Source organism: Camelina sativa, chromosome 16, assembly GCF_030686135.1.
Source record: "Camelina sativa cultivar CO46 ecotype springtype chromosome 16, ASM3068613v1".
Lineage (NCBI taxonomy): Eukaryota > Viridiplantae > Streptophyta > Magnoliopsida > Brassicales > Brassicaceae > Camelina > Camelina sativa.
In genome coordinates this window covers 28,622,823-28,640,259 of record NC_141895.1, presented here as the reverse complement: position 1 = coordinate 28,640,259, position 17,437 = coordinate 28,622,823, and the positions used below count along the sequence as shown (strand labels likewise).

The 17,437-nt window shown below is 35.9% G+C and overlaps 5 protein-coding genes and 2 pseudogenes across 5 annotated transcripts; 3 read left to right on the top strand and 4 right to left on the bottom strand.

Annotated features, from left to right (window-relative positions):
- Positions 1-2,635: 2,635 nt before the first annotated feature.
- LOC147926058 (uncharacterized) lies at positions 2,636-3,951 on the bottom strand. Its single transcript, XM_087492852.1, has 4 exons — positions 3,922-3,951; positions 3,527-3,847; positions 3,010-3,429; positions 2,636-2,923 (listed from the first exon to the last, which is right to left on the bottom strand). Exons 1-4 carry the CDS (start codon positions 3,949-3,951, stop codon positions 2,636-2,638), a joined length of 1,059 nt encoding a protein of 352 aa, XP_087348978.1.
- A 30-nt stretch (positions 3,952-3,981) lies between these two features.
- LOC147926057 (uncharacterized) lies at positions 3,982-5,500 on the bottom strand. Its single transcript, XM_087492851.1, is given in 6 exon segments — positions 3,982-4,182; positions 4,284-4,388; positions 4,469-4,558; positions 4,605-4,787; positions 4,876-5,346; positions 5,465-5,500. Coding segments are annotated over 6 exon segments (1,086 nt in total).
- Positions 5,501-5,596: 96 nt separating this feature from the next.
- Positions 5,597-6,795, bottom strand: LOC147926056 (uncharacterized; annotated as a pseudogene).
- A 1,221-nt stretch (positions 6,796-8,016) lies between these two features.
- Positions 8,017-8,415, top strand: LOC109129570 (uncharacterized; annotated as a pseudogene).
- Positions 8,416-8,739: 324 nt separating this feature from the next.
- Positions 8,740-11,651, top strand: LOC104752586 (F-box protein At2g26850-like). Its single transcript, XM_010474768.3, has 6 exons — positions 8,740-8,853; positions 10,300-10,337; positions 10,431-10,510; positions 10,604-10,782; positions 10,859-10,933; positions 11,355-11,651. The coding sequence occupies exons 1-6, from the start codon at positions 8,811-8,813 to the stop codon at positions 11,540-11,542; spliced, it is 603 nt and encodes a 200-aa protein (XP_010473070.2). The 5' UTR covers positions 8,740-8,810; the 3' UTR covers positions 11,543-11,651.
- Positions 11,652-11,706: 55 nt separating this feature from the next.
- LOC104752584 (Holliday junction resolvase MOC1, chloroplastic) lies at positions 11,707-13,280 on the top strand. The gene is made up of 5 exons (XM_010474766.3): positions 11,707-12,105; positions 12,351-12,456; positions 12,550-12,602; positions 12,693-12,824; positions 12,928-13,280. Exons 1-5 carry the CDS (start codon positions 11,944-11,946, stop codon positions 13,075-13,077), a joined length of 603 nt encoding a protein of 200 aa, XP_010473068.2. The 5' UTR covers positions 11,707-11,943; the 3' UTR covers positions 13,078-13,280.
- A 112-nt stretch (positions 13,281-13,392) lies between these two features.
- On the bottom strand, positions 13,393-17,290 carry LOC104752585 (putative ethanolamine kinase). The gene is made up of 11 exons (XM_010474767.3): positions 16,865-17,290; positions 16,281-16,372; positions 16,023-16,129; positions 15,624-15,729; positions 15,169-15,291; positions 14,960-15,051; positions 14,508-14,592; positions 14,142-14,247; positions 13,991-14,057; positions 13,727-13,819; positions 13,393-13,639 (listed from the first exon to the last, which is right to left on the bottom strand). The coding sequence occupies exons 1-11, from the start codon at positions 17,023-17,025 to the stop codon at positions 13,517-13,519; spliced, it is 1,155 nt and encodes a 384-aa protein (XP_010473069.1). The 5' UTR covers positions 17,026-17,290; the 3' UTR covers positions 13,393-13,516.
- Between the last annotated feature and the right edge of the window lie 147 nt (positions 17,291-17,437).

The following is a 17,437-nucleotide window of genomic DNA, read 5'->3' as shown; positions in this document are numbered from 1 at the left end:
CTTTTTAAATGATGTACGTAAACAAAAAAATAATTTATGGGTGAATATTTGTGATTTAAACAAAAAAAAAAAATTGTGTGTGCAAACGGTGATTTAAACAATCTTTGATACGTCATTTCATAAAAAAAATTTCGTAGTTAAAGTTGGCAAAATAGACATTTGTGTACTGTTTCTCTACCACATTAAAAAAATTTCGATATTCAAATATTTCAGGTGTGACACATATTTTTACACGAAATAAATTTAAGTTAAAAAAAAAACCAAATTATATATTATGTTTAAGACAAATGGATATGGGTTCCAGCATAATAGTTTTACTTATAAATTTTTTATTTGAATTGATTTGCGAATTGTTACCTGATAGACTATTATGAAGTGAGAATAAACATTGAAAGAAATAATTTTTTGACTACATATAAAGTGAGAACAAACATGAAAATAAATACAAATTTGACTATTAACAAAGTGTGAACATATTGAAGAGATAATGATTAAATATATTGCTACAGCGATGTCTATTTTTGTCATGTCGTGTTTTCGGTTGCCTAAGAAGGTTATGCGGAAATTGACGAGTGTGATTTCTAATTTCTAGTGGAGCTCGTCTGCACAGTTTAGCGGGTTACATTGGGTGACGTGGAATAAACTGTGTCATGTTAAAGATGCAGGGGTATAGGTTTTCGGTGCCTGGATGATTATAACACCGCTTTGCTGACAAAGCAGCTTTGGCGTTTAATCACCGTTCCGGATTCACTTTTTGCACGAGTATTTAAAGGACGTTACTATCGACATTCTGATCCATTGGATCCAATTAAATCTTATTCGCTGTCTTATGGGTGGCGAAATATAGTTTCTGCTCGCTCTCTGGTTAATAAAGGACTTATTAAACGGGTAGGATTTGGTACGACCATCTCTGTATGGACTGACCCATGGATCCCTGCTCAATCCCCGAGACCAGCACTGAGTACAGGGTTACCTTTTGATCCTATGCTCCGAGTTACAAATCTTATTGACAGGAGTTCCAATTCTTGGGATATGGTCCAGCTTACAGCTACGTTTGTGCCGGAAGATGTGGCTATAATATCTGCTTTACCACTGCGACAACCGGATAATCCGGATTTGCTGGGATGGCATTTTACTAAGTCTGGTAAATACACGGTTAAATCAGGGTATCACACTCTTCGCTCTAACTTGATAGCTTCTGCCGGTCAAAAGATTTTTGGACCCACTTTGGTGTCCCTTCAAGCCTTTGTGTGGAAAATTCGGTGTCCTCCAAAACTTCGGCACTTCATGTGGCAAGTGCTTTCGGGTTGTGTGGCGGTTACAGCTAATTTACGGACACGTGGTTTGAGTTGTGATGCTACCTGTGGGCTTTGTGGTATTGGGGAGGAGACGATTAATCATACCCTCTTTGAATGTCCGCCAGCTTGCCAGATTTGGGCCTTGTCGCAGTTTCCGACGGCTCAGGGTGTCTTCCCCTCAGCCTCAATTTTCACAAATATGGATTTTCTTTTCTGGAGATTCCCAAATGTTCAAAATCAGGAATATTTTCCATGGATTTTGTGGTATATTTGGAAGGTCTGGAATGATAAACTTTTTAGTAATCTGGACTCAAATCCCCTAGCCATCTTGCGGTTGGCGGAGGATGAGGCAAAAGCATGGGCTCTGGCTCAGACGGATGATGTGGTCTTAACACCGGCTATTGTCGGTACGACGTTCCCCTGTGGGAGGGTGAGTTTTGGGGTTTCTAGGTCTTTCTCAAGATATGTTTGTTATGTTGATGGTTCGTGGAAAGCAACAGATCTTTTTGCGGGAAGAGGATGATTTTGCACGTCGCCTTGGGGCGATGCCCCCACTATGGGTGCTGCCAATCTTCGTCGCAGTCTCTCTCCTCTTCATGCCGAGGTTGAAGCCCTTATCTGGGCTATGCGATGCATGATTGGGGCGGATAATCAATCTGTCGTTTTTCTCACTGACTGCTCTGACTTAGTGAAGATTGTGTTTTCGCCTTCCGAGTGGCCAGCTTTTACACCTTACTTGGAGGACATCCAGGCGGATAGAGAGGAGTTTGTCTCCTTCTCCCTAGTCTATGTCCCTCGCTCTCAGATTGGTAAAGCGGATAATCTGGCGCGACGTGTTTGCACTGTTCCGCACCTAGTTACCTATGTAACACTACAAGAAAATGTTACATATACAGCGTCCGGAAAACGCTATAACAGGTTATCATAGCGGTATTGTAAACGCTATATATGCGTCCGTTATAATAGATATGGCACTTTACATAGCGTTTTTTCCTTATGTTATTTTATTTACTTTTTAGATAGCGTTTCTTTTATTGCAATTGTAAACTTTATAATAGCAGATAGTTTTCGTTATTATTTATGGTTTCATATAATTCACAAACGCCACCATTAGTTTTAATATAGCGTTTGTTTTCTATCATTGTTATTGTTCCCCAGATTTTTGTTTCCCATATTAGCTTATAGTTAAACATCCTGTCATATATCAAACCAAAACATTATCTAATTGAAAAAGTTCATATATATTGCTACATCAAGTACAAATACAACAAGTTCACCAAGCCAAACAAGTTCTACAACCCAATACAATCCAACACAATCCAACATAAGAGAAAGCTTCACATATAAACAATGTAATTATTAGGCCAAGCAGTAGTAGTACCTAATGCATCAACAACAATCTCAAATTCTGATGTTCGTCTCCATACTCGTGCGTCGCCAATCAAGCAGATGTCAACCCAAACCTTGCTGACATTTGGACCCAATGGATGGCAGTGGACAGTGTCGTTTGGATTGGTTGAAATAACTCGGCCTTCTGCAACTCTTTGTCCCGATCCAAAGCAATCCATGAGGAAGCATTTCTTCTTAGCTAAGTTGCTATTGTTGTAGCTGTTACTTGCACCACTCTACAAATTAAATTGCAGAAATTAATCACAATCACACAACTATACAACACATCATGTAAAAGACAGATTAATGTAAAGAGTTTTACCTTAGGTGATGATTCTTGAGTTGGTTCTACTTCTTTAGAACCTGATGTTCTTGCTCCCTTAGAACCTGTTGTTCCTCCTCCATCATTGAAAAATGCTCCACCTCTGTTGGATTCTTCTTTACGAAAATCCGATTCACTCTCAGATTCTGCATCCTCCATTATCTGTCTGTTACATTTAGACAGCTTAGTAAGTGGCCATGCTATGTTCACGCTCAGTGCATCACCCATCACAGAAATGTCTTCACTTGGTGGTCTCCATAATGAAGCCTCTTTGTTAATGACTTTTACAATATTCACCATTGCAGCATTCGGACCCAAAGGAATTTTATTCACCAACTGTTTAGGGTCTTTTGAAATCATATGTGCCTCAGCAATTATTTCACCACCCAAAATCCAATCAACAAGCTGGACTCTATCTTCCTAAAAAATTCATGCAAAAACATAATTCATGTGTCACCTAACCAATAAGCATTTATATATTACCATAACAATGTAAACTATATCATAAGAACTTTACCGAGGCATCAGCTCCCTTGTTTCCAGTTGAGGAGTCCATACTGTCCACAATTAGCTTATCAAATGGCCATGCTATCTTGGTTCCCACAGTCTGGCCAAGCTTGTCGACAGTTGCTGTAAGCCTCCATAGAGATGCATTTTTATCTGATACAAAGGTCACAAGTACAGCTGACCCATTAGGACCAATTGGCATACGACCAATCTTGTAACTTGGTTCAACAGAGCATAGTTTTCCCTCAGCAACAACAACATCTTCATCTACAGACCAATCAAGTAACTGACACCTTGGTTCGTCAGTGGTGTCTGAATTTGCACCATCATCCTATACACACAATTTTCAGTTTCAATAATACATCTTACCAGGAATTGAAAACCACATTTGAATATTAACCTTACCTTTTTCCCTTTAGTTAAGTCACGAACCATGTGTCTCAAATCAGCAACCTCGCTCACCAATTATGCATGTTGAGCTTCAATCTTCTGCACATGTGCATCTCTGACCTGTAAGAATGCTAGCTTGGTAGCAGTAACCCCTCGGCCCATTCCTCTGATTCTTCCACTCCTATCTTTCCCTAGAATTTGACTAACCGCATCTTCCTTAAGACTAACATTGGAGTTCGAGCCTATCTCACTATCAAGCGATTTAATTTGTTCATGGTTTAAAATTTTGTTAATGCATCAATATACATTACCAAGTAAAACCAACTTTATACATCACCAAGTGAAAATAACAGATGAGTTTGATAACTTCTTACAATTGTTTGTTGAAACTCCGGTTTAACAGGTCTTCCATCTGCATGGGTATGTCCAGCTATCCAGACCTTGCTTCTAGTAATCTTACTCGGGTCAGGTGCATTTTTCTTCTACAAGTACCAAGAAATAGTCACAGTCACTATTTATAGTATATAACTAATGAATACAATTTATCACTACATAGACATACCATTTCATCAGCAAGGCGATTCATTCCTTTGCGACTGGTTGTGTGTGGAATCTGTGCTTTCCTCATAGCCCTGTATTTCTCACTTCGTTCCTATAAAAGTCATTCCAATTAATATATTAAATATAAGTAAAATTACATAAATCAATTTTGTATTTGAATGCAAACCTTGAAAGCTTTGTCAGTCCTAATCTCGTATTTCACCCTTGGTCTTAGCAAGACAAATTTTTTGAAGTAGCCTAGACTTATGAGCCTTCCATGCGCACCCCATTTGCATTAACAGTGAATGTTTTTGCCAATCTTCTGTCAAATTGAACGTCCCCTACAACAAATTTATACAATGTTATTATAAAAACTTGTTAAAAGCATCAAGTAAAATACAAAGTAAAAAAAGAAAATAACACTTGTACCTGAAGCTGTTCCCACAATGTATCCTTTATCTTTGAATCCAAGTACCTCCAATCATCTAAAAGTACTGACACATGCTCCCTTACAAGAACTCCCATAAAAGATGACAGTGTAACTGATCCCTTTCCAACATGGTCACCGATGATGTTAAATTCCACATTTACTTTGTCCTCATTGCTTTTAGCCAATTTACTCATCCTGGTGGGTCCTCTAGTTCTCCTCTTCTTCGTCTTTGACTGGTCAGTTAAACATTCTTTAGGTGAATTACCAACAGTTTCATGTTGTTCAGCTTCTTGGTCCTCTCCATTTAGTTCAGGCTCTTTCTCAATCTCTTTCTCTTCTCCTTCTACTTCATGTTCTTCAGATGATGGTACAACTTTTTGTTGTACTGCTGGTTCAGGGTTTAGTTCTACTGCTGGTTCAGCTTCTTCTTCTACTGCTGGTTCATCTTCGATTGATTTAGCAAGTCTTTTCTTTCTTTTGGTTGTTTTCAACTCAAGAGGAGTAACATCAATGCCTTGCTGACGCTTGCTACGTCTTGTTTTCTTAGCACTGGTTGTTTTTTTTTGTCATGTTTTCTGTAAACAAAACCAAAAGGAAAACACGTAAGCAAAATCTATAGACCATTACTAATAAATCTCACCTCAACCAATATGCTAACTAATAAGCCAAAATCTATTAATATACTAAATACTAAGCCTAGTTCTAATATTCTGGTCTATACTAATCCTTTACTAAAACTCCTTCGCAATCTGCCCTAACACAGTAACTCTCATCATCATCAGAAGACTGATCCAACAAATCTTCAAACTGTTGGCTGGATGACGGTGGTGCCAAAGTCTCTGCTTCTGTCTCCAACTCATGATAACCCCTTGGTGGCGCTTTCATAACTACATACCAAGGGGATGAGTCATCTTCTCGGGAATAAAAAACTTGTTTTGCTTGAGACGGCATAATATATGGATCTTGTCGAAATGCAGATTGGTTAATATGCAAGTTGACAAGCGTAAAGTCGTCCTCTTCATTCACACCATTCCCTTTTTTGCCCATCTACACTTAAACAGTGGGATATAGAACATGTGGTAGTCCAGCAAGATGATCTCTTCTATAACTCCGTAGTAGGAAACAATGTCAGCCTTTTGATTTGTATCTCTTGCACTAGATCGACACATGGTGAAAGCTTCATAGGATACTCCATTATTCTGAGTCTTCCGCTTTACATCATTGGTGTGAAATCGATGTCCATTCACTATGTATCCCTTAAATGTCTGAGCTTCTTCTCGTGGTCCAAATGCTAACCACCTTAGCTGCTTAGAATGATCCTTTGAGTTACTTGGGATCTAATGAAAAACTCAGAAGGAAAGCAAGTATTTAGATATAGTTTTAGATGGTAAGAATTAAAAAGATATGTATCTTTATCTAACTGCATACCTTCTCTTTAATCCATTGTGTAAACTTTTCCCCATGTAATTTCCATAAAAGAGTTTCATTTCTTCTGCAATGCACATCCGTAGCTTGTAATTCTTCCAAGTGCATACTATATAGAAATGTCGAAATTGTTTATAAAAGTATTAGACAGATATTTGTAAAAGTGAAACATGAAAAGCAATAATATCTAGGAAATGTTGTCAAACTTACTCAACATATGGAGTAAACATTGCTGTGTTCATCAGAACATATCTATGCGCTATCTCCCGCTCTTTCTCTGTAAGGAAAACTGGTTTAGCCTTGTTAATTGGACGACCTTTGAGGATGTGCTCATCTGGCTCAAGATCTTCATTACGGACTGCAACTTCCACAACTGGTACAGAAGATTTTAGAAACTCCAAACAGAAAGCAATGCATTCTCCTGCCATGTATTCCTCAGCCATACAAGCTTCCGGCCTTGCATAGTTCTTAACATATGACTTAAGGGTTTTCATGTACCTACATATCAAACAAAGAAGTATCAGTTTTCATCACATTAAGTAATTAAAAGAGATTTTAAAAACATAGATCACTACCTCTCAAATGGATACATCCATCTAAACCAGTTGAACCTCGATTATAGTCAGAATCTTGTAACCTTAAGAACTGAAACCTTAAAAACTTAAACCAATTGAAACCATAAAATTCTTGTAAAGAATAGTCGATTATAGTCACAATCGATTATAGTCAGACAAAACAAATTGAAACCTTAAGAAATCGAAAGACACATCTTGAAACCCAAAACCGAAACAGAAACCCTAAATAATTGATAAATTTGTCGAAAAGAAAACCGAATTAGAACATCTCGAAACCTAAAATCGAAACAGAAACCCTAAATAATTGACAAATTTGTCAAAAAGAAAACCGAATTAGAACATCTCGAAACCCAAAATCGATTACCCAACATTCAATCGAAATTTGTACCTTCGATTTTCTGAGAGAGATAAGAGATTTCAGAGAGAGATAATCAACGGAATGTGTCTGAGAGATTTTGACAAGAATCTAAGAATTTGAGAGATAATCAACGGAAAAAATTGAAGAACCCTAGTTCGTGAACTTGTGAGAGAGAAGCAAAGGAAAGAAACTGATATGTCGACTAAGGTAAAACGACAAAGCATAAGAGGGAAAATGAAAATATTGGGCGAAATTTTTTTACTTAGCCGGGAAACGAAATTTTTTTGGTCCGCCTAAACTAATATACAGCGTTTTAAACCTCGTATTGCTATCTAAACATACGCTTCTAAAAACTGTAATTTCTAAAAACATAATATAGCGTTTAAAAATTAACCAAACGCTATCGAATATATGCCGTTATGTTAACTATAGCAAAAATGAAATAAACGTTATCTTTATATGCTATCTTTACTACATTTTCTTGTAGTGTAAACAATGTTCCTTTGTATTGTCTCCTTTGAGCCAATGTTGTACTCTGCTATAAAAAAAAAAAAAAAACAAAGTGTGAACATACATGGAAAAGAAATAAAATTTTGACTAATGTGAGAACAAACATGGAAACATATTTTTAAAAAATTGACTATTAACAAAGTGTAAACAAACATGGAAAGTTATAACATTTTGACTAATACTAAATGAAAAGCAATGTAGTCAACTAGTGTCTCAATATTATAAATAGATACGTTTTCATTCGAACCCATTATAAACATAAATAAGAAAAAGTGAAAGTAGAAAAATGGGAAAGGTAACTAGCATAGCATTGTTCATGATCATATTAGCGGTAATTGTGATAGAAGGCGAAGCAAAATCGGCGATAGAATGCAATAAGATTTGTCGAGGGCATTGTCAACGTTCATCACCGGCGTCAGAATGTGTGGCTTGTCTTAAAAAATGTTACGAATCTCCAACAGTTCTAGTTAATTAGAACTAGGAACTCTGTCATGGAGTATGAAGAAGAAAAATATCAATAAAGAATGTTGTTTGTTTCTTCGATTAACTTAATACTATAAAAGATATACATGATTATATAGATGGAGAGTAATCGAGAGATTTTAATATTTTAATGTAACTGTTTAGTAATAAGATGATAAAATATATATTTGTCCTCTTCTATGCTTAAACTCAGTGCCCGCTCAAATATTTTCTACGTCCCTCGGCAAAAAGTTTAAAATAGTTCCTTTAATACATCAAAGATTATTAAAAAGTTCCATTTTTAAAACTATTTTATGCATCCATTTTTTTATACAACATTTTTTTTTTAAAATCTATATGGACCCTTTATTCATAGATTTTTTTGTTTGGACCTCTTTTATTCATACAACTTTTTGTTTTGGAAGTTTGATAAACGTGAGAGGGTTCACAATGCTCACCCTTGTAGTTAGAGCCGACACTATTAAACTATTTTTTTTAACACTTTTGTTTAATTATTATCTTACATAATTTTATTGATAGTACCCCTTCTTTGAAATATTTCAATGTTCCGGGCCTTTATGGAGAACGCTTCTCCTATTTGATTATGCATATGCCTAAGGTGGAAGAAGCAAATCTTACTGTTGAAGGTATGTAAAATAGCTACCCCAATGGAGATGCTCTTAGAAGCATGTTTTTCCTTTTCTCGTTTTATTTTGTGGTGTATATCTGTAGAAGATGTTTTTTTGGCAATAGAAATCGCATGCAATGGAGATAAAGCTTCTTCATATACATATGAACGTTAAAAGATAAGGGATAATGGATTTGGAAGTTAGAGAGAGATTAATATTAAAGAATGATTTGTAGTATCTCTGGAATGGAAGTAGAATTTCTCTCACTTTGATATTATTGACAAAAAGGTAAAATAAGTAGTAACCTATCATCTTATTCTAATGAAAGTATTTGCTATTTTGTGTGAGCGATTAAAAAATAGATAATTTGTCTAAAATAAGGACTTTTATAAGAAAGGAATAGTTGATTGTTCTCATCATACTTTGTTATTTCGTAATTGAGGGTTTGGGAGGAAGAAGAAAGAAAACTGCTTTCTGAAGAAGGTGGAGGTGCCGAGGGAGTTCCAATTCTTCTTCCTCCTCCTCTTCTTCTTCCTCATCGGTTGATTACTATTTTATAAGTATTATTATACAGTTCTCCTAAGTATTAATTTTGTTGATTTTTTTAGGTTCAGGTAACCCATTAAGTTTATGCATAATTGCTATATCTTTCCACATTATTCCAGTTTTTGTTTTTTAATATTGGATTTTATAAGGGTTTCATATTCTTATAAATCTAGGTTTTTTGAATCCAACTCTCCATTTCTCTCTCTTGATTTCGGTAAAATGGTTTCAAGTTCTTAAACAAGAGAGAGGAATTGTTTATGTCACGTGGAATTGGTTATATCATCCTTTAATTCCAATTGGCTATATATTTATCATTTATTTCCATTTATGCTCCAAAAAACAACAAAAATAATACAACCTAAATGCTTCTATACTTATTGATCACTTGTATATCTTTCTTCTTGTTTTTCAAATCTCTATGCCTACCTACATGGGTATCTAAAACCAAAACCTTGTTCTCCTTCTACTTCTACAAGAATCCTTTCATGAAAATCCTACACCCGACCACACCAGACCTAGCCTCTCCAGTGCTTAACCAAATGTCGATTCTTGACCTTCCGGACCTTCCTTTCGACTGCATTCTCGACCTTCTTCCTCCCTCTGAACTATGTAGCTTGTCTAGGGTATGTACCTCCTTGAGAGAGAGATGTGTGAGCGATTATTTGTGGGAGAAACACTTGATAACCAAATGGGGAAAAATTCTTGGACCTGCTGCTCACAAAGAGTGGCAATGCTATAGATCTTCCCCATATCATCTTGATTCTCCTCATCACCAAACTGGACATCCTTGGTTGGCCAAAATCATATCTCTGATTCGATCTCATTCTTCCATTTTTCGAGATGATTATCGGAGGATGATAGATGCACCTTCTGTGTCACTTGATTCTACCATGAGCTTCTACCTTTCTCTTGAAACAGGTCGATTTTGGTTCCCAGCTCAAGTATACAACCGTGAGGTAATCATCAATTTCATAAACATATATTTATCCATTTTGTACCATCATGGATTTGATGAAAGTAGTATATGATTTTTGGTATGTAAAAAGCAGAATGGACATGTAGGGTTCATGTTGTCATGTTATGATGCTCAGCTAAGCTATGACACTCACACTAATACTTTTCAAGCTAGGTACAAAATATCTCTTGTCCATAGAAAATACAATTTTTTTGCGTATTCTTCATCAAAAGTTGTAAACTAGCTAGACTCTATTGTGGATTTTAGGTTTCCACCACATGGTAGAAGAGCAATTGCGGTTGAAAAGGATGTGACATGGGAGAGGATAAGAGCAGCTCCCATTGATGCATCACCTCATCATCTATATATATCAGATTCTTTAAAGGAGTTGAAACCTGGAGATCACGTCGAGATCCAGTGGAGAAGAAACAAAGAATTTCCTTATGGTAAATTATAATCTAATGCTTGTTGTTTGGAAATAATCTGATTTTAAAGCAAGCTTTGGGTGATGTTGTTGTGTAGGATGGTGGTATAGTGTTGTTGGCCACTTGGATTCATGTGATGGCAATCTCAACCATTGTCATTGCCATATTAGTGGTGAGTTCTCGGCTACATATTCTATGGTTTAGAAATGGAATTTTGGTTGGCGTGTGTTTAAAAATTGGATTTCACATTCAAATATTTACTCATATCCTCAGCTCACAAAGGCTTTTAAATTCCCTAAAATTAGTTGAATAAAGTGAATATTTAAGAGACGATGATTCTTTTATCACTCCTAAAAAAAAAAATTTACCCTCTTTTGTTGCATCAGAATCACCACAAAACGTAAAGTCAATTAAACAAGGACAAGGTTTTCGAATTTCTTGCTGTCCTCTTGCATCAGAATTCAACATAACCCCATAATCATGTGACATTAACCTTTCTATATTAATGTTGTTTCCAAATTAAAGATTTATGCATGTATTCACATGTTGTACTAAATGGTTAATTGTTGATGAATTAATAATGGTGAAAACAGAGATAGTAGTGCTGGAATTTAAACAGTACACAATTGGATCAAGGTGGAGAAAAACAATGATCAGCAGGAAAGATCATAGAGAGAAAGGTAATGAGGAAGACGGATTCTATGGAGGAATACGAAAGCTAAATTGTAAAGAAGATATTGCAAGGTGGACATGTCTCTGGCCATCATCCTTCTTGGAGTAGAATTGTTGTGTAGGATGTCAATTTTAGAAGTGTTTTTTTTTTTTTTTTGTCTAATATATAATTGATCGTTAATTAATTATTTATAAAATATTCAAATTATACATGAAAATATTCAATGGTTTTTTTCATTTTTGACATTTTGTATTTCCTTTCTTTTTTTGGTCAATGGCAAACTTGAAAAAAAAATAAATAAATAAAACCCAAAAAATATATATTAGAAAATTAAAACGGTTCAGTTTTGCTCTCTAATTTGGGGCTTCGTCTGGTAATGACGACATTGTCCGGCCAACCGTCTCAGACCTTTCCTTTCTCATTCGCCGTCTTTCACAGCTCCGTTCACTCGCCGGCGAAGTCTCGCGTTTAACGCTCTTCCTACGACGAAAGCTATCGACGCGGCGTTAATGAAGGAGAAATGGTTGGATTCTCTCTCTCTCACCTCACTAGATGAAGATACGACTCAGCAGAGTTCTGAGTCAAGCTGCGTCATTGGGATTGACCCTGATTTGTCCGGTGCCTTGTCTCTTCTTAAATTTGACCACTTGGGTTCTTCTTCTTCTGCTCAGGTTAGTCACTAGACTGGTGAACGTTTTAGGGTTTTTTTTCTTCTTTTCAATTGATTAGGGTTACAAAAAGTATCTATCTTTTCAATTGAACAGAATCAGAGTTATTACCAGAGTTGATTGAGTTATTACAGAACAGTTTTAAAGTTTACATGGTTCAGTTGTAATCTGTGGGAAATCTTCTGAACCTTTGATAGACTCAGACTTTGCTAACTGAAGTTCGTTTTGTTTTGTTAAATCTGGAGTAGGTTTTTGATACACCTCACATCCCAGTTTTAGTTGGGAAAAGAGTAAGAAAACGTTTGGACGCAAAGTCAATTGTGCAATTGATTCAGAGTTTAGATGTACCTTCTGGTAAGACTATTTGTTTTTTACATTGGTTTTTTTGTGTTCTTTGGGTGAGATTTAGAAGAAGTGTTTTACATCTTTTGTGTTCAAATAATGTAGGAAGCAGAGTATATATAGAACAGTCGAATCCGTTTCCCAAAGATGGAAAACAGGTTAATACTACAATACTCATTTCATTTTTCTTCAGTTTTTGTGTGTGTTTTGTTTTGGTTAAAACTGAAATGTTTGTGTTTGTGTCTTAGGGTTGGTATAGTGGAGGATTCGGATATGGGTTATGGATAGGAACACTTGTTGCTTCAGGCTTTTGTGTCATTCCAGTCTCTGCATCTTTATGGAAGAGGCATTTTCAACTTGCCAGTGGTAGTAGCACAAAGGTGGTTTGATCTTTAACTGTCAGACTTTTGTTAAAAACTATTGTCCAAGCACTTTAAAAACAAATCCCTCAAACGCTGACAAAGTTTACAATTTTTGTTACAGGACGATAGTAGACGAGTTGCAGCAGAGTTGTTTCCATCACTTAGTTCGCAACTTAAGAGGAAAAAGGATCATGGTCGAGCTGAAGCACTGCTCATTGCGGCATATGGTGAAGCCCTTAGAACAGAGAAGCTGTTGATTCCGCCACAATAACTGGTCCCTCAGATTAACTACTTAGAAAACCAGTTAGTTGAGGTTCAGTAATGTTTTAGTTTTCTTGGCTCAACTCTCACTAATTAAACAATTACAATTTGGAGTCTACTCCTAACTCTACTAACTATATAGTAGCCAATGATGTATCTGTATAGAGCAAGTTAACTTGCCTCATTCAGGTTTTAGATCTTGCAACACACAAATTGCTGTCACGTCTCTATTAAAGTGTGGGAGAAGATTATTATCACTACATTTGTTCAGTCATCCACCTTAGCACCTTGCTTGTGGGTGATTGTTAATATAAAGCGCGACTACTTCCACAAATCAAGTTCATTCATACAAACCATACAAGGTGTACAAAGAACACAAACAAATTTTACAAGAATTGATAACAACACGACAATAAAATAGACAGAGATTTAACCATTTTGGCCAAAGGCTACACAGATGCAGACATGTAAGATGTAACAAGTGAAAAGGTAAGAGGCTTTTGCTTCTTGTATTCATTGTACCGCAAAAAGAAGTAACCCAAATATTCAAACTCAATGGGAGACATCCTTGCCTGTTCCAAGAAATTTGTACAAGTTACAATAGCTTAATACAAGCTGTTATCATAAAGCAAATATACTAGATGACTTAACAAGCGCACCTGGATGATCGCCCATATTGCCCAGTACAAATGAGAAGCTAATTTGTATGCATCTGTCTCTACGAAGACTGATTCTACTTCAGCAACACTGACCTGTTAACCCAAGCAATTCAAATATAATTCTTAAGCTTTGCACTTGGCAATAAATATTTTGCAATAGCCAAACTTGTTTCAAAAGAACGCAAAAGTGATGTTTTGCGACATATTACTATGTATCTATTAAAAACAAACTGTCTTGATTCCAAACGCCTGATATGTTCTTACCTCGTCTGGTTTGTCTGGCTGCAAGTAATGCTTGATGAAATGATATTGTTCCTCTTTACTTGGGTACCTACGAAGAAACCACAACACGCAGTTAGTTATGTTGAGAATTTTTTATAGAAACAATAGAAGAAGTCCAGGAAGTTGAACATACAGGCTGTAATCACAGTCGTATCCTGCATATTCATTGAAATGATTTCCGATGTCGAAGCCTCTATAGTTGTATGATCCATACTCAAAATCAATCAAGTATAGTTTCTCTAAATATGGATAAAGAGAATCAAGTTAGAATCTAATTATCGTAACTACTTCTATACAGAATAAATCATTTAAGCCAAACCAAAAGATCATTGTTATACAACTCTTAAAGTTGGTTCTGGGATCTTGTATAGAACCATCTCACTATTAAGATCAATAATTAAAACTAAAATACAATTTTTCTGGTAAGTGACCCTAAGTTTTAGTACCTATGTCTGTCATAATAGCTGAAAGATGTACAGAGAAGAAGGAATTTTCTTACCTTCTTCGTCATTCAGCATCAGGTTTCCTGAGAGTAAATCGTTATGAGCGAACACCACAGGTGCGTTAAGTAAGCCTGTGAATTCCTGACCAATCATCAGAATTAGCAGATATTATCAACCCAAAGCAGAGAATAAAGTTAAGATTACAGAAAGAAACATTTGCAGATTTTTGAACAAGTGTTACTGCATAGGATAAGCACCAGAAGACCAATTCTTCGACATCATTCAAAGATGGTCACAATTTAGCACATCACAATTGTTTCTGTCATTTTGTGCAACAAAAATGACTACAAATTCCAACATGAAAGATATACTATTACTTGTATTGTTTGGTTTCCAGGAATAACTTGACAAGTTGATTTTTCAAACACCAGCAATGGAGTATCATAAGACATCAAGACCACATACACAGGGCAGAAATACAAAAACTTTACTGAGGAAAAGGAAATACCCTGAGTTCAATAATTTCTTTATGCAGTTCTTGAAACGAAATTGTCTCAAAGAGCTTCTGCTTGTCAGGCTCTTCAAACCTAAGAGTAGATGCTGCAAGTAAGGGTACCGGGCAGACGTAGAAATTGCATATGAGATGATTTGTAGCCAACGCTCATTGAAGGAGAAAAAAAATATAACAGTAATCAAAACAAAAAAAAATTGTAAGACCTTTTTCATAGAACTTCAAGATATCAACCCACAACTGAGGTTCCTTGGAACCTGGTATGTCCACTTTATGAAACTTTCCAAGCTCTTTGGCAATTTCCGCAGAAATCTTTGGCTCTCTCATGTCTGCCCACAACAGAGAAATGAGATTCATTTGAAGTGCATAAAACAGAATTCGACTGAACAGCTCGTCCACTATTATTACAGTAAACAAATGAAACACAAGACTGCAAAGTCCATAGTTTAAAGAGATGTTCCACCAATGTTAATGAGGAGCAGTGCCAATAATTCCATAGGATAGAAGTATTCTTCACAAGAATTGAAGCTTATCCATTTGTTATTTTTTCTTGTGGAGTCAAACCTTCATTCGATTTGTTTAACCATGTGAATGTCCAGGTAATCCACTTACATATTTTAAAGATATTCTATATTCCGCTACAAGAATTTAAAATGCATACCTGATGGCTCTAAGGTTCTTGCATTGATGAATGATTGCACCATGCCATTTCCAAATCCACCAAGCAACTTGGCACCAAATCCAGCAGCCGAGAGATACTTGATAGCCTATTGAAGATGATAGGAGCAGATAACGAAAAGACAAATGACAAAACTTCAAATGGTGCAAGAGAAATAACAGGAACACTAGCAGATTTTTTTTTTTTTTGATACATCAAGAAAAAACGAGCAAAAACTCTGCCATGATCGGATGTAAGGCTGAATCTTCAAGTTGACATCACGAGAAGACAAATAATTCAAATAACAGAGAAATTCTTGGTAACACAAACTAAGAAATCAAAAAGACAGACCAGAACACAAGGGGAAGGGACTTATGATATAATATGAATAAGGGAAATTACCAGTATCTCTCTCTCACGGTTAATAACATACTCCGTGTTAGGCCCATACAGTCGAACTGTTACAGATACTTGTCTATCTGTGTCTTCCTTCACGGAAACCTTGAGCACTGCCAGAATAAAAGATGTAAAAAATAATGCTGAGTTCCGATCCAACACACATTTCTATGAACAATTGAAAACCAACATTGCAACAAGGTAGAATATGAACATTGACAAGTAAACTTGTAAAGGAAAGAAGGTGATATAATGGAAACTCACATAGATTTGTGATGCCTCCTGATACTCTCTCGACAGAGAAGAGTGAATCATGAAGCTCTCGCCAATTCTTGAACAGATCTTTACATAGCTCTCTGTAAAGAAAGCAGCAATTAGAAACCAAAATAAAATAAAATAAAAAGGTTCAAGATAGCTTTTATCTCTCTCTCTTCCGACAGAAAGAAACAAGACTCATGCCACATTCATATTCATTTTTTTGACTAATACGCCATGAAAACGAGACAATAACAAGAACTATGAGTCAACAACAAAGCAGTCTAATCACTTTTGTCTCCTTTTATGTTATTTTAATAATCTCGTCACTTTCTTCAAGATAAGGAAACTTTTTTTTGTAACTATGTATGTCTATCACAAAGCGCTTTACAACAACCACAGCCCTCCACCATAGAAACAACAAATCCCAAGTGTAAAGAAAATAGCAATAAAGCCAACTTCTGGGTTCTCTCTAGGTCAGAGACTTGTTCCTCAAATCCCAATATTAGAATGGAAAACAAAAAAAAAAGCAAATCGAAAGCAAACGGGGAACAATAGAAGGAAACGAATGAGAGAATTGGGAAAAGACGAACATGATACGAGGAATCATGAGAGGAAGAGGCAAAGACGTATCGACGACGAACGAAGAATATGGAATCTGTTGGGCGTTGTCGTTGCCGTTAGCTCCTCCTCCTCCTCCATCTTCGGCGTTGGCTAATGCCCATATATTATTATTATTCTTCGCTGCTCCCATTTTCTTTCAATAAAGTTCTTCTTCTTCTTCGTCTTCTTCTTCAACAACGACAATAAAGATTTTTTTTTTCTTTTAGATCTCAATTAAATGTTGATTCTGTGGTGTTTCCCCTAATTTAACGCATCTTATATTTTTTTTTATATATATTTGTTTTTGTATGTCGGCATTTTGATATTAGGGATAAGTCATTTTAACATGTGCCGTACAAGTTTTTTATATATTAGGGATGTTTTTGAAGATTTTGTCAAGTTTTTAGTATCCTTTTGACCTCTATCTATCTTAGTCAACAAATCAATTTTGCTTTGCCTTGGGATTATTGTTATATAGTATATGATTGTGTGTCTCTGCTCAACAGTTTAAGTTTCAGAAATAATCAATCACGTTTGGGGTAATCACGGTGGAAATAATCATA